This window comes from Sprattus sprattus (assembly GCF_963457725.1).
Source record: "Sprattus sprattus genome assembly, chromosome: 4".
In the NCBI taxonomy this organism is placed as follows: Eukaryota; Metazoa; Chordata; class Actinopteri; order Clupeiformes; family Clupeidae; genus Sprattus; species Sprattus sprattus.
The window spans coordinates 26158872-26174249 of record NC_137923.1 but is presented as its reverse complement, the minus strand read 5'-3'; the positions used below and the strand labels follow the sequence as shown (position 1 = coordinate 26174249).

Genomic DNA, 15378 nt, shown 5'->3' with positions numbered 1-15378 from the left:
CCTGGAGAGCCAACATGGCGGTCATTATTAGCTGTAGAGCCAACATGGCGGTCGGTATTAGCTGTAGAGCCGACATGGCGGTCAGTATTAGCTGTAGAGCCAACATGGCGGTCATTATTAGCTGTAGAGCCAACATGGCGGTCATTATTAGCTGTAGAGCCAACATGGCAGTCAGTATTAGCTGTAGAGCCGACATGGCGGTCAGTATTAGCTTTAGAGCCGACATGGCGGTCAGTATTAGCTGTAGAGCCGACATGGCGGTCAGTATTAGCTGTAGAGCCAACATGGCGGTCAGAATTAGCTGTAGAGCCGACATGGCGGTCAGTATTAGCTGTAGAGCCAACATGGCGGTCATTATTAGCTGTAGAGCCAACATGGCGGCCATTATTAGCTGTAGAGCCAACATGGCAGTCAGTATTAGCTGTAGAGCCGACATGGCGGTCAGTATTAGCTGTAGAGCCAACATGGCAGTCAGTATTAGCTGTAGAGCCGACATGGCGGTCAGTATTAGCTGTAGAGCCGACATGGCGGTCAGTATTAGCTGTAGAGCCGACATGGCGGTCAGTATTACCTGGAGAGCCAACATGGCGGTCAGAATTAGCTGTAGAGCCAACATGGCGGTCAGAATTAGCTGTAGAGCCAACATGGCGGTCAGTATTAGCTGTAGAGCCAACATGGCGGTCAGAATTACCTGGAGAGCGACATGGCTGTCACTGTTCATTCCCATATCTCTCACTGCAGCCACCCAGAGAGGTCAGCACTTGGCTCAAGGCTTCCTGTTGTAACAGCTAACCCACCTCACAAGGGAGGCCCCTCTCCTTTCCTATTACTCCTGTCCTTGTGTGCCCTCACCTTACCGACTCCCTCTCTGCTCCTGCATCTAATCCTATTCTTCATTCACCTCTTGGGCCCTCTCTCTCTCTTTCTCCCCCAGATCTCTGGTCCCCTGTCTTTCTTCTCTTTCTTAAGTCCAGTCTCTGTCATCACCACTTCTGGTACTCTCTTGCTTTCTCTGGTACCAACACTCACTGGCCCAATTAACGCCTGGCACAAAATTGCGTTTTGGGGTGATCAGATTGCAGTCGGATGGGGCTTGACCTCGACACATTGCGGAGAGATTGTGATCCGATTGGCCAAACCACCTCAGAAAGTGGTCAGGGAGGCATTGTGAGGCACTCTTAACACAATTGTACATGGGCACAAACGACTAAATGGGCGGAAATTAGCAATCTTGTATGTCTTGCCCCGCTTTGAAAACGCAAGCATTTTGGTGACGTAATAAATGTAATAATGAACTCAAGTGACCATTATAAATGGCAGTTGATTTCAGTTCTAGGTCTGTACGGAATAATTCTGGAATGACTTGCAAAAATAAAAACCTCACTTCACCAAGGGCTAAGGGCCCCCATCTCTCTCTGTCTTCTTTTTCACCTATGCTGCTCACCTCACCTGGCCTCCTGTCCCAGGTGAGATTGGGAGCGACAGTGCTCCCTGTGGGTTTGCATAAGCATCACCTGGGAGACGTACTCAATTAGCGCTCCCGTTATGCTCGTTCCGGCACACTCACAGAGAGCTGATTCCTGCAGGCCCTCACCTCCTGTATTAATAGAACCACTGTCTGCCTGAGGTCATGACCCCACTGGACTCTCGTGCTAGAACAGGATGGCCCTGGGTGCCTCAGCTAATAAAAACCATTGTGTGTGTGTGTGTGTGTGTGTGTGTGTGTGTGTGTGTGTGTGTGTGTGTGTGTGTGTGTGTGTGTGTGTGTTTCCGGCTGGCACTGGAAAGGCAGGCAGAGAATGATATCCTCCCATGACTGCCACAAAAAAGGGGAGGAAAGATAAAAGTGTGTGTGTGTGTGTGTAGCTGTCAAAGCAGCTCGTCACAAGAGCACAGTCATGACCACATTGCCTTATTTGATCAAAACGGATGGGAACAGGCCAGCCTGAGCGAACACTCAACACAGCCAGACCGCTCATGTAGCACGCACTCCATGACTCTCCCTGACACCATGCGGTACCAGGCCAGGTCTGGGCCAGAACTGGGCCGGATGCAACCAATATAACAACGGCTGCTGTCAGAACATAGAGCGACAGAGATCAAGATCTCTCTTCACATCACAACTACACAGTGTGCAAAAATGATCACAGTGACAACCACAGGCTCGAAACCTAACATTGTACCACCGTGATATAGGTAAGGTATCCTGTCAATGTTACAGGAGTACCATTACATTGTATTTATGGGCAAAGTGGGGCGGTGTGTCAACAGAGGCCTTTATAATTGGGTTTTAGTCCTTAAGGAGGACTGAGAAGCCGTTCCACCACCACCTTCCACATTGGCTGTAATGAAGCAAACTAGTTTGGCAAGTGTGTGTTACATGATTTTCCTGCAGTGTTGTGTACTTTTGGGGTAGAGTATTGGCCAACTTTAACTCAGGCTGGACTGTTTGGTCGATGTGAGAAGCTTTTCAACGAACAAAAACAAAGGCCTTTAATTAAAAGACAATATGACAATAATGTGTTGGGGATTATACTGTGGTGTACTGCTAAACCAGTACTGTCGCATCTCATGCACAAACACACACACACACACACACACACACACAAACAAACAAACGAAGACACACACACACAATTACAGCACAGTGACAGGTGGCATCCTCATGTTCAGGAAGGAGGAGTGAGAAACTGCAGACAAGATAAAATGATGAAAGACTGAGATAGAGGGAGTAACAGAAAAAAAGGGACAGAGACCGGAAAGGAGAAAAATGACAGAGAGCAAGGCAGAGAGGGAGACAGGGGGGAGGTCAGTGGGAAAAAGATAGGTGGAAGAGAGATGGAAAGAGATCAAAGTACACAAATTATCTCATAAGTAGAAGCCACTGGAAATCACCTGGAAGTATTTGTATTTGCAGGGCTGTGTGTGTGTGTGTGTGTGTCACATGTGACAGACGATGAGTATGGATGCGCATACAAAAAAAAAGAAAAACCCACAAGTGAAAATGAAAGTGTGGACGGGAATGGGTGTGTGTTTGCCTTGAGGGAGAGCGAGACTCACAGTTCCCTGAACTAGCAGTGGCGGTCACTGGTTAAGAGCCCAAATGAGTTTACTTCAACATCTCAGGAGACACTGTTGAGTGTGTGTACATGCAGTCGATTGTTGTGTGTGTGTGTGTGTGTGTGTGTGTGTGTGTGTGTGTGTACAATTGCATTATTGTGGTGTGCTTCATTCATGTGCGTATGGTGGGTCATTATGCCAGTGTAAATGTGCAAGCTACTTTGCTTTCATGACCACAATGACTCATGTTTACCAGACAGTATCTGTATCACCTTACCCTCTCATTACTGCATTCATCTTGACACACAGACTCATCCTTACAAAATCAACAATGGCTTTATGCTTAATGCTCAGTGTATGTATGATTGCACTGGTGTGTGTGTGTGTGTGTCCCACTACTACCTCAATACAGTTTAAACCATTGCCTTTCGACTCCAAACAGGACATTTTTTTTCTCGCCAACGTAGAACGCTAACAGACAGCACCGGTTCTGGGTCAGACAAGGCCAAACCGAGCCCGAGCCTGGGCCTGGGTCTGGGCTGTGAATGGGGTAGAATATGCAAAGATTCTGATTCACATTTGGTCCCGATGTGGCTGGGCTGTGAATGGGGTAGAATATGCAAAGATTCTGATTCACATTTGGTCCCGATGTGGCTGAGATCCAGTGTAGTCTAAGCTGCCGTCCAGGCTCAGCTCCTCTCCAGTCCTTCTACCGAGGCCTAACAAGGTATGGTCCTCTGTCCCAGTAACCACCAGTCACTCTTCTCCTTTTCACTTCTTTCTCTCCCCCCACCTACTTTGCTCCTCCCCGAACTCTGTACATTTCCTTGCCTCCTCTGTCCTCCGTGTGTTCAAGCTCTCCATCCTCTCTCCTCTGTGTGTTCCATCTCTACATCCCCTTTGCCTCCTGGGCGGCCATATTGTGTTTGATTTAGCCTACTTATGCAGGGTTTTTCCTGGGTCGAAATGGGTCTTCGGTAGTCTGGGAAGTCCCGCCCCACTTCTTCCGGCCAAATTGATTTTGCCTCAGAACTGGGTCTGGCCAAGTTTGCATACCCGTTCATTTCAAGATTTCCAGAATCCTTGGAGCCAATCACAAACTGGCTTTTGGCTACCTGGCGCGCCATTGGCGGATTTAAACTTACCACGGCTACGTTACAAAATCTACTGCACGGAGAGTTTTTAAACATTGGACATGGTGGCCGCCGAAGCACCGCAAAACTTCGATAAGGCAAGTTTTCTTTGAAAACAGAACAGAAACTTGCCCTGGAACAATTCATACAGAAAAAATATGTGTTTGCTTTATTACCGATCGTTGTATCGTTGTATAGTATCGTTGGTCTGATTGGTTAAAGGACTGTCCAATCAGGTGGCTGAAGTGGAGCGCCGTTGAGAGTTGGCCAGACCAACTGAACAAATGGAATGCAGTGAAGGGGCAGGGAATTCCCAGACAAGGTCTTCGGTGCTCCCCCCCCAAAAAAATGTGCTCGCTTCGCGCGCACAGACTGTGTTAACTGTGACAGCTTATAAGTAGATATCTATGTCGTTTTTTTTCACCATTTCAGAAATAATGGAGGCTATGGTAAAGTGCTGATGTGTGTAAGCCAAGGAGGACTCAATTGCGGGAAATATTCGTTTTTTTTTTTTTTTTAAGTCAGGTACAGAGGTCACAACCAGCCTGTGAACATTTCACCCTCCGCCTTTTGGTGCCCTGGTAAAATTATTTAACAAGTTCATGGTAATTTTAGGCTACATATATCTTTAATAGGCCTACTCGAATTTAATTTATTAACGAAGTTCAGAGTCAAAGCTATAGTGAAAAGGCAGGGTGTAGCCTAAAAGTGTGTTGGCTACAAACACTCATTAAAAACGGATGGTAATTAACTGGGAAATAGTCTCTAACCGCAGTCAAGTTGTCATCGCTTGTGTCAAACCATTGTGAATTTGTCGTCCACATTAAAACAGGAGACGACTTACTCCTTGTAGAAGACTGATGCTCGGAGCTCCAGTGGTTTCCTCAGGTGAACGAAGCTTTTAGAAGATCAATCGCGCGCAATTCCAGGATGCTTTATTTTCATTGGTTGCTGGATTAAATCTTACCCAGATACAAATACAAAAGATACGTTTTTTTCTGATTGGCTATTGCGAAGCCCATTTCTTTTTTTTTTTTTTTAAATATGCTGATAAGTGGCACCTCACGGCAGAACTACATTGGATTCGAGGAGACGTGCTTGGTTCTTCCATGGTGAGGGCAGCACGGCCAGGTCATGTTTGTGCGCTGCGGCACATTAGATAGCCTAGAGTTTTTTTTCAGCGTGAGAATACGATGTGTGGCGGGATTGCGTGATTAAAGACCGAAATGAGTGACTGTCACGCTCAATGCGTGACACTTGAGAGCCCTGAATTATATTTGAGATGCAACACATATCTCCTCAGAACGAGCTGAGCTTTCATTGATAAACGAATGCGGTTGTCTGCCTCTCCCGAGGTCCCGGAGTCTACTGTTACTCGTTCAAACGGATAGACAAACCAATAAGGTCCTCAACACAGCAGATATTTCATTAAATTGAAAGCCATGAATAACGAAAATGGAATGTTATGCTCAAAATCACCGCCGACTGACAGTCAGATGGCATACGCAGATTGAGTGATTGGCAGCTGGCCGCTCTGTCCATTCGCGCAACTCACAGTTGCGTGATGATCAGCCAAGAAGAAGACACACTTAACTCGTTTACTGCTCAAAGTAGAACGATAATTCGGCTGTAGGACTCTTGAAACATACTATTGAGAACCTATTCCCTGACAGGCATTGCATCGCATAGATGATTTTTTTTTTTTTGCCTTTAGGCGCTCGGCAAAACGGCGCTCGGCAAACCGGCTTCGGCGTGCGCCCAAATTTTCTCTATACAGGAAAAACCCTGTTATGGCAAATGGTGCAGCGCAGACGAACAGTGGGGAGGTCATTTCTAACATGCTCTCCCCTCCCCTTATTTTTCCCTCCTGCCTTCAGCAGAGGTGTAGCAGTGGAAGGAAAAGGAGACCAAAAAAGTGACAAGAGTAGGAGGACCCCCCCTCTTACGGTGCTGTTGGCTCAGGGACTGTACATGGTACCAACCTGTCGAGTGCCCACTGATGTGTGTCTTCTGAAGTGTCAGAGACAGAGTAGATAGTGTGTGTGTACTTGGTGGGGCAGGTCTGCAATCCATCCCACCTTGCTTTACCCTCACTCTTAGTACGCCCCGACCCCCCCACCCCCCAAATCCGTCCCGCCTTTCGGAAAAATTGCAAAGCTGTGCTGTTTTGACCAAGTACAGGCAATGCTGGGGTCTGCCAGCCCAGAACAACTGCAGCCCATGGCCCTGGCCTCATATGGCCTGAGGGGCAGCACCAGGGGGCATCGCCAATGGCGCATGTGGGGGTGGAGGGGTGTTACCATAGCACAGTGGCTGGGGGGGTTTGCGGGGCCGTGGGAAGGTGGGGATATGTAGGAAAGAGGAGGTAGTGGAGCACTGAGAGCAGCATAACCGACGCTGGCAGGAAGAAACGTGGCGGGAAGTTGTGATAGGCGGTAGTGGAGCATTGAGACTTCAAAGCTGGCGGGAAGAAACACGGTGTCTGTCCACCAGCGGCAACCATCCGGAACCATCCGTTAGGAAGGGGGGGAGATTACTGAAGGACGGAGAGACTTGGAGGGGCCACTGTTTAATTAATCTCCAATGACAGCAATGTCTCCTCTTGCCCTACGGTATTTACACACCTTAAGGAGACTAAGTTGACAAGGGCAATCACCTGGCATACCATCAAGGGTTGTGAGGTGCAAAATCAGCTAAGTCTGTTGAATCAAACCAACAGCATTGATTCTGATGTTTGATGCATATACCCTTAACTTTACAGGGACACATTTCACCTTAAATTCAACCCTGCTAAGCTTCAATGCAGGGATAAGGTCTTTAGGATGTCAGTCATTTCAATGGGTTTTTGTGATTGGGCTGAGCTGAACTGGGCTGGGCTGGGCTGGGCAGAGCACATATAAGGAGTGTGCACATATAACGTGCATCTAGAAGACCGTGAGGAGATTTTCCGCTGCATTTCACAGGAAGTATATTGGTTTATAATCCAGGACACTACTCAGTCTGTGATCCCAATCCCAATCCAGCCCAGATCTAACGTCTTAGTGATCAGGGCTTGAGACTAGGTGACAATGTTGAACTCATTAGGGTTTTTGCCCAGCTTTATAGTGAATAGAGGTGGACATTTTTTTGCTGTTCAGCCAAACTTTAGGAAGTTCCGCATGAGCACAGAGTGTCGTCTTACTCTTCAGTTGGCGGCAGCCTTAGCAGGGGAAAAAAGGACTTATAAATATATAAATGTGTATTGATTTGGAGTCTCTGTGCAGTGAAGGAAAAGAAAGCGCTCATGGGGAAAGAAAATGTAGCACCCTCTGGCTCTGTTGGTAGGTAATGAGTTTGAGAAGTTGTCTTACAAGCATCTGTTTATATAGGCTATAAGGAGACAGAGGTACGCGAGTTGGGTGTTGCACACTGTATGTATGCGCAGTGCTGCCAACACGACTACACTGCCACAGAAGATGTGTGGAGTTATAAAGTTGGAAAGGAAACAGATGCTTGTTGAAATCACTGCCTTCGGTAATCAACAGCATTTGGGTTTGGTCAGACTGGTCTCCTTTCAACATGGCACGAGAATCGGGGAGAAAACAAAAGGGAGACACAGTGGGGTTTTCAAAGTGAGCTTCTGCCACATGGGGCTTCAGGGGCAAACACTAACATTGCTGAGGGCTTAAAGAGTCTAGAGAGGGGGGGTTGAGGCAGAGGACAACAGGGCTGTTTTTACGAGGTCAGGGGTGGGCAGGGGACTTTACGAGGGTTATAAAGAGTGTGGGGGCCGGTGGGGGTGAATACCATGTGTGCCCACTATGCCAACGACAGGATTTGGCATGCCATACATAGGTTATTCTGCAGGCTTGAACAAGCAGCTTCTGCACTCACCAACCACAGGGCACCAATGGCAGTCTCTCAACCCAAAATGACTGGACGAAGATCAGCCTGCTCTCAGATTCAAACTACAATACCATTATAAGTACAGCAGAACCCCAACGGCGTACACAAATCGTTGGATGCATTCACACACACCTCAGTGATGATTTACATTCAAGTGTCATTTGGGTCATTCCATTTGAAATCAAGAGGCCTCCTACTCCTACTGACCATTTCGCTTTGCTTTGTTCGTTTGACTGAACCATAACATCTATTTGATTTTCATATATAATACTATAATATAATATAGTACTTTCATAGCAACTTAGTGCATGTCAACTGATTTTTGACGCATTACAAATGAAAAAATTATATCGTTTCACGCCTACATTTCATGTGCATATTGCCCATGTATGTCACAATCTACCATAAAAACAATAACTGGAAAGAGCATGGTTTAAGCAGTTAATGAACTAACTATGAAATTGGTACCTTGAACCATTATATTTATTAAGAAATCAAAAGATGCCATGTTTTACTACAAAAGAAAGTGCTAAATACAGAGGCATACTATTATATAGAACTGCATCAATTAATTCATGTGTATTTTATGTCCAAGCTTAAAAAAAAATAGTGTATGCACTATTACAATGTACTGATGTCCTTTTCCAAATACTGTGGAAGTTTACACTGCCTGTCATTTGGTGTAAATGGGGCATCAATGATCTTCAGGATATGCACAAGAGCAATCCAACAGATATCCTCTCTCCTAGGCTAACTGTAAGTCTTAGAGACCATGAGGAGGCATACATTTTATTTGTACATCTTGTTCCTCCCCTGATGTTGCATGAATGTTGCCCATCTACCACTTTTGGTCCTACACGCGATCAGCATTTTTCCTACCAACTGTATCGCCCAGATTCCTGATTTCACAGCAGTTTGCTCCATCACTGGTAGACGATTCTTGATCCATTAGCCTACAATTACATTATTGAACCATGACAATTTGTATTGATTGACAGGTTTAATGGTAGAATCTGTATATATAATAACATATGACTTAAAACAGCATTTTTGTTTATATTAAAACATGGTAGACTTGGTTGGGCGGTATCTATTTTTTCATAACTTCCTGACATTTCACTGGGGTATACGGTATTTGATGGTATGTTTTAAACAGACGTTAGCATAGCGCACTTGGCGCAAAAGGTGAGATCATTACGAATCATTTAAAATATTAGTCCTGCATGCAAGTGTTAGTGAAGTGACTGTATTTTTGACATTATTGAAAATCATATCTTTGGGATTTCTAAATAACCTCATATACCTCATAACATCTTAGTACTATGCAACTAAATTTCAATCTTCTTGCATGAATAGTTCAAAAGTAATGACTGTCATTTTAAGCAACACTTTTTATAGCCTCTAGATCACAGAAACTGAAGATGATGCCAGTCGAGTCAAGTTTTGCACACTAGTTGTTGGGTACAATGACATTATTAACATAAAGTATGAAGCAATTCCAGGATGGTCTGAATTATTTCTAAAATGTGTTGCTTTGACATGGAATTACCCAAACTATGGGTCTTCCTGTCAGAAAATAAAACAGCTAAAAATCATCACTATCACGAACACAGGGAGCTGGTATACACACACCTCACGGCAAGGAAAACAACACTCATTACAACAGGTGTGTGTCTGGGTGGGTGGGTGGTGTGGGTGTTGGTCATGGCAAATCTCTCACATCTAACCAGAGCCTAGCCTAGCACAGATGTCCAACAGAAGCTACACATCAAAACAGGGTTGGAGGAAGGCATGGATATTTGTGAAAATAAGTGAATAAACAAACACAACTCTACAGGATGAAAAGGGGCAGAAATGACGCATTGCTTTGAGTGCAGTGGCTGTACCTGGACACAGAAGTGAGTCTGACTCTGAAGCCCATATCTGACTCATAAAGCCAGCTAAATCCAAAGCTAATCCCGACCCTGATCTAGACACTCTTAATTCGTTTAGGATCCGCCGGTAACAGGATGAGGCAGCGACACTCACACCCTGAACATTGCCAGGGGAGGAGGGAAATGAGGCAGAGAGGGGAATGCAATTGGGGCGGGGGGAGTTAAGTGTGAAGGAACAGAAAGGGTCCACATGAACGAAAACACACACACTCAATCGCACACAGTGATCACTACCTGCCTTCACTATCTCTCTTGGTTCAGGTAGCGCTGGTAGCACTGCTGATGAGGCTCTATTTGTTATACGTCACACACAATAGATCTAGTCTATCAGGAAGTTAGTGTGTGGGGTGTGATGGGGGCATTACAGTATTCTCTGGGTGCCAACTGGCCCTCACACCCCCCACAAACCACCCCACAGAGGGTGCAGTTCCTCCCTCCTCCCTCCTGCTCTTGAGGCTGTTAAACAGCAGACGACCTAAATGTCTGTTCTCAGAGGAAGAGCTAGTACAAAAAAAGCCTTGAAGAGTGCGTGTTAACACTGTAGGGGTGCGTTTGTGAGGGGGGCGTGGGGGTGGGAAGGTTAGGAGCTGTGGGTCCCCTGCTTGGGGTTGGTGGAAGGGTGCAGTTAGTGTACTGGGTTCATATGCTGAATATGACAGTTTTAAAATGAGTCCAGAGAAAAGTCAACACCCTCCTGGAGTTTAATCTTTTTCCCCCTTATAAGCACTGCAAGTGTGTGCGCAAATGTGGTGCGCGCAAGTCTGTGTGTTACTTATCTGCAGGCCTCTGTAATGCGGTGCAGAGCTGGTGACTAATAGGAAATGATTGGAAAGGCTGTCCAGCTCTGATACCCAAATGTGCAAACCCACATAAGCATCAACACTGTGTGTGTGTGTGTGTGTGTGTGTGTGTGTGTGTGTGTGTGTGTGTAAGGCAAACACACTAACTGCCCATCACGGCCAGGACAGCGGGGCTCCAGCCACTGTCAAGACCCAAACTTCCCATCAAGGCCTTTCCAGCCCCATAACGGCGCTCTACTCCTGGCCGAGGCACCAGCCCTTCCTTGGTTCCCATTTCACTGCGGGCCTCTGGAGACGGCTTCACCCAGAACAAAGAAACGAACTGACTGTGTTGACCTACATTATCTCTCTTCCAGTGCCAACTAAGAGCTTGGAGAGATGGTTATTTTCAATCATTGGGGCACATTACATTTTAAGTGCTTGTTTTGGGGGACTGAGTGAGGGGGTCTAAAATCTGTACTATTTAGCGAGACTGCGAGGTACACTTTACATGAATCAAAAACACAAGACTAAATTGCAGCACTTTAAAAGATGAATGGGCTAAAATACATCGGTTCGAAATAATGGAATAGTTTTCATTCACTGATCAACCTCTTCGGCAGTCAGAATAAATGAGGCCAACCACCAATGACCGAAGAAGTCTGCCTAGATGAGGTAACGTTAACTACAGTCCGTACTCTTGCCATACATTATTTTGTCATCTAAAGAGTACGGCGGTGTTGACTACATTTACATTTGGCAAAAGTATCTGCCTCGTTTTACCTGTAACAAGATTAAGTATTTCATGATGGGCTGAAACATTGGAGATGACCAATGCACTGGATTTAACGTTATACGACAAACGTCAACGTTACTTCCTTGGCGATAACTTGCGATCTTGACATTATAGTTCAGACATATAAATGAGAAACTTATTGAAAATAATTGTTAAATTATAGTTATAAAAAAACAATATCAGACGTATCAAGTACTTTATGTGAATGGTTTGCACTAACCCTTTTATAACGTTAACGTTAGTTAAACATCCCACGCACAAGAAAACTGGCATAGTGAGCCATCTGCCGTGACAAGAAGGGCAGTTCGTTGTGGACAAGTAATCTCGTTAGATCATTATCTGCGGCCCTCAAAAATGGGTCCAACTGATTTACAACCACTGCAAGCACCGTCTTCAACATCGCTTAGCCAGCAGGCTAACTGTAGACAATCTGAGCTAGCTCATAAGTCATTAGACAGCAAGATTCGCTACATTAATTGTAAAAACGAATTAGCTAAAAAGAAAACACAGCAACAATATGCACATACAATGTAAATAGAAAACTCAATTAACAATCTATTATGTGGATTGGCCCATTCCAGATTTAAGTGAGTTCTCCGCTAAAGGTTGAGGCCCTCCATTTCGGCCGACAGAAATGTAGTGGTTAGCTACCGCTAGGCTAGCTTGTCAGGACCATAAAAAGCAAGCCAGCTAACTTAGCTTGCGCCTAGCCAGCTGGCTATCAATCTGTCTACAGATGTTTCGCTAGCAGGCTAGCGCGTAAACTAGCTGTTAGCTCCTACATCATAAATGTTAGCCAGGATTCTAAATGGCTAACGCTACCTAGCTATATAACCACGATCGACAGGATCTTTCAAAGCAAACACAGATAATATTATATTACAAAATGACACCGTACCGAGAAGAAGTAATTTCAATTCCCTCCTGGCGTCTCGCTTGTCTCGGCGAAGCTGCTTATCGATCTCTGCGTTGATTCGTTTCGACTCCTTCGCCTCTTCACTCAGGCAGCAAGCCATCATAGATTCTAAAGTCATCCCCCTGGTTTGGAGAGCCCGGCTTCGACGGGACTAAACCACACGGACCTCGGATGGTTGTGGAATCCCAATCCTCGCTTGAAAATTGGGGAAATAGATGGATTGAGGGGGTTGCAAGGGAGTGGGGGAGGGGGTCCAGGGGGCCTCGCTCTCAAGTAAGTCCTCGCCGAAATGTATCCAACTTCACCCGAGTGCGGATCCTAGCAAATCACGGAGGAAACGGGGAATGAGGGGGTAGCGTCGAAGCGGAGGAGGCGAAGGAGCAGGCCCTGTCCCTTCTCTCTGCGTTCGGGCCTTATCTCGCAAATGATTGAAATCCAGGGCAGGCTTTCCTCTCGTTCGTTTCACTGACACTCCCCCAGATCCGCGGCTTTCAGTCTTGAGCGCTCACCAACACGGGTCCCGGTGGCAACGGGACAAACTGGACTGTCGCGACATCCGTGACTACCTTTTCGGCGCTGTCCAGAACCCTTCAAACCGAGAAGAGCTTCTGCTCCTTAGCAACAAAATGGGCAGAATACGTCGCACTGCTGTCTTGATAGAAGGCACAGCTCACTCATTTACCGAGTCGTAACTGATTCGATACAAATAAAAGTGGTCATTCGCAAAACTGCGGCCTTATTTCCCAAAGAAGCCTTCTTATGTCACTGCAGCGCAAATACCAAGGCGGCGATGATGACATACGTGCTACTACCTAAAAATGCGTGAAATGCCAAATGGGCTTTAGATTTTTAGAATGGTTTCTGCCACTTTTTTTGCAGATGACAGCGTCTCTTCCTCCTGTGGAAAACAGTGTAGCACAGTCTAGTGTGATGTTCAACGATACTAGGCAACTGCGGTGAGTGACAGGAGGAAAAGAATGGATTTTGTGCAGGGCTCGGGTGAAATGCTGGCTAATGGGAGCGAAAGAGGCGGGAATTGGGGTCGGTCTGGAGGCGGATTCCAAGAACTGTCAAGTTTGGTCGACAGCACTAGCCTAGTACTTCGGTCAAACTCCGCTTCGGAGTCTGGGCGTGTCAATAATATTCCAGTGAAAGAACGATGTTGTCGAGCGAGCTAATTACACCTGAAAAGCACACACCTACATTTTGTATGTCCAATCACTGTTACACTTGCATTGTTGCATGTATGGGATACTGCAGGGAAAGGCAAAACTGTTAGATGCCAACTCACAGTAAAGGGTTGGGAAATGATCCACGCAATCACCTTTGCAAACTGGCACTGTAGGGGGAGATTTATACTGTCTGAGCTTAATGCTCTGCTTAGTCGATTACTTTCTGTAGTGCCGTTAAGACAGTAGGCTATGATATGAGAATGTAAAATGGACATTACGGGAAGTCAGTGGCGATAAAGACAGCTAACAGTGAGAGTAAGAACAGCTTTCTAGGACTCAATTTGGGTAAACGGATCATTTGACTTTTATTTGCATAAATTGAAATCACAGCACATCGCAATTGTGAGTAGGCGTAGCGCTAGTGACATCGTGTGGATATCATAGGACTGAGAGGAAATATGACAGCAGTCGACCGCTAGAGGGACCACAAAACCACCGTTGATTCTTATCAAACTTCCGGCTGACTGTCAGGCATAATAAGCCACAAAACACCAATGCAACGTGCTCGGTAGAGAACTTGCTCAGCAAATTGCTGAATGTGTAAAAATCCTGTCGTGCATCCACCTCTTTAATTCAGTCATGGGGATTTAGGCCTGGCTCTAAATGAATGACAAGGTTATTTCTTCATACAGCCACACTCAGAGAGAAAAGGGACCATCACTTGCTGTCAGAGAACAATCCTTAATGGGGCAGTAAATACTTTTTTTTGTCAGAAACCAAAAATGCTTTTGGAGTTGCAATGATGATACAGCTCTTGATACAGTTAGTAAGATACATAAGCAGTGTTTCCCGATATTGATGTGCATGTTATGGTTCTTGTTTCTCTGTCTGTCTGTCTGCCTGGCTGTCTACCCATCCATCCATTTTTTTTCTGGGTTAAAAAATATTCCAAGTGACAAAGAGTGCGCTTTAAGGCTGATATAATTTCTTATATAACAAGTGCTCCTACTAATTTAGGTTTAAAGGATGCGAGTTAGGGCCCTACATACAAAAGTCATTTTACACACACTGTAGGGCCCTAACTCGCAAACTTTAAAACTAAATTAATCAACACAAACTAACATTCATATTCAAATACCCCCCTTTCAAAAGCTGGCTGACATCATTGTGAGCAAAATACTCCACGGCGCGGATGATACAGACACAGTAAGTACAGTGCATTCAAAGAAAAAAATACTAAAAGGACCTCCTGTATTTCATTGGAAAATTCTAAAAGTATAGTGTTCTACACTGTCAAAAAAATTACTTTGTGGGTTTTTAAATAAGATATTGGATATAACCTACATGAAATTCTACTAGTTAAAACAAATCCTGTGCCTGTAAACATGTTGTAACCAATCACTAAAACTAATAAGCATCTGCTGCTAATGACATCCGTGGCAGACTCTACAGGGAGCATGTATGCATAGATATGCAACAATACACACTGCCTACATGCTCCCTGTAGAGTCGAACATGTGCTGAGGGTATCGATAAGGTCGATGTGTTTTTGAAGGGTTAAGTTCTGGACCAACAAGAGTTGGAGTCTGGCTTGAGCGATGCCACCATCATATTTAGTACGAGAGTGAAAAGCTTGATCAACCATCAGATAAGGCATCTCCATGGACACGTCTTAGATATTTTTAAGTCCTCCAATAGTTTGC

The 15378-nt window shown here is 45.4% G+C and overlaps 1 protein-coding gene across 1 annotated transcript in view; it reads right to left on the bottom strand.

Annotated features, from left to right (window-relative positions):
• gna11b (guanine nucleotide binding protein (G protein), alpha 11b (Gq class)) overlaps window positions 1–13073 on the bottom strand; it is a 48825-nt gene extending 35752 nt beyond the window's left edge. Inside the window, exon 1 of the mRNA XM_080836666.1 lies at window positions 12486–13073. Coding sequence (XP_080692792.1) covers window positions 12486–12621 — 136 coding nt within the window. The 5' untranslated portion in view covers window positions 12622–13073. The remainder of the gene's footprint in view (window positions 1–12485) is intronic.
• Window positions 13074–15378: the final 2305 nt, after the last annotated feature.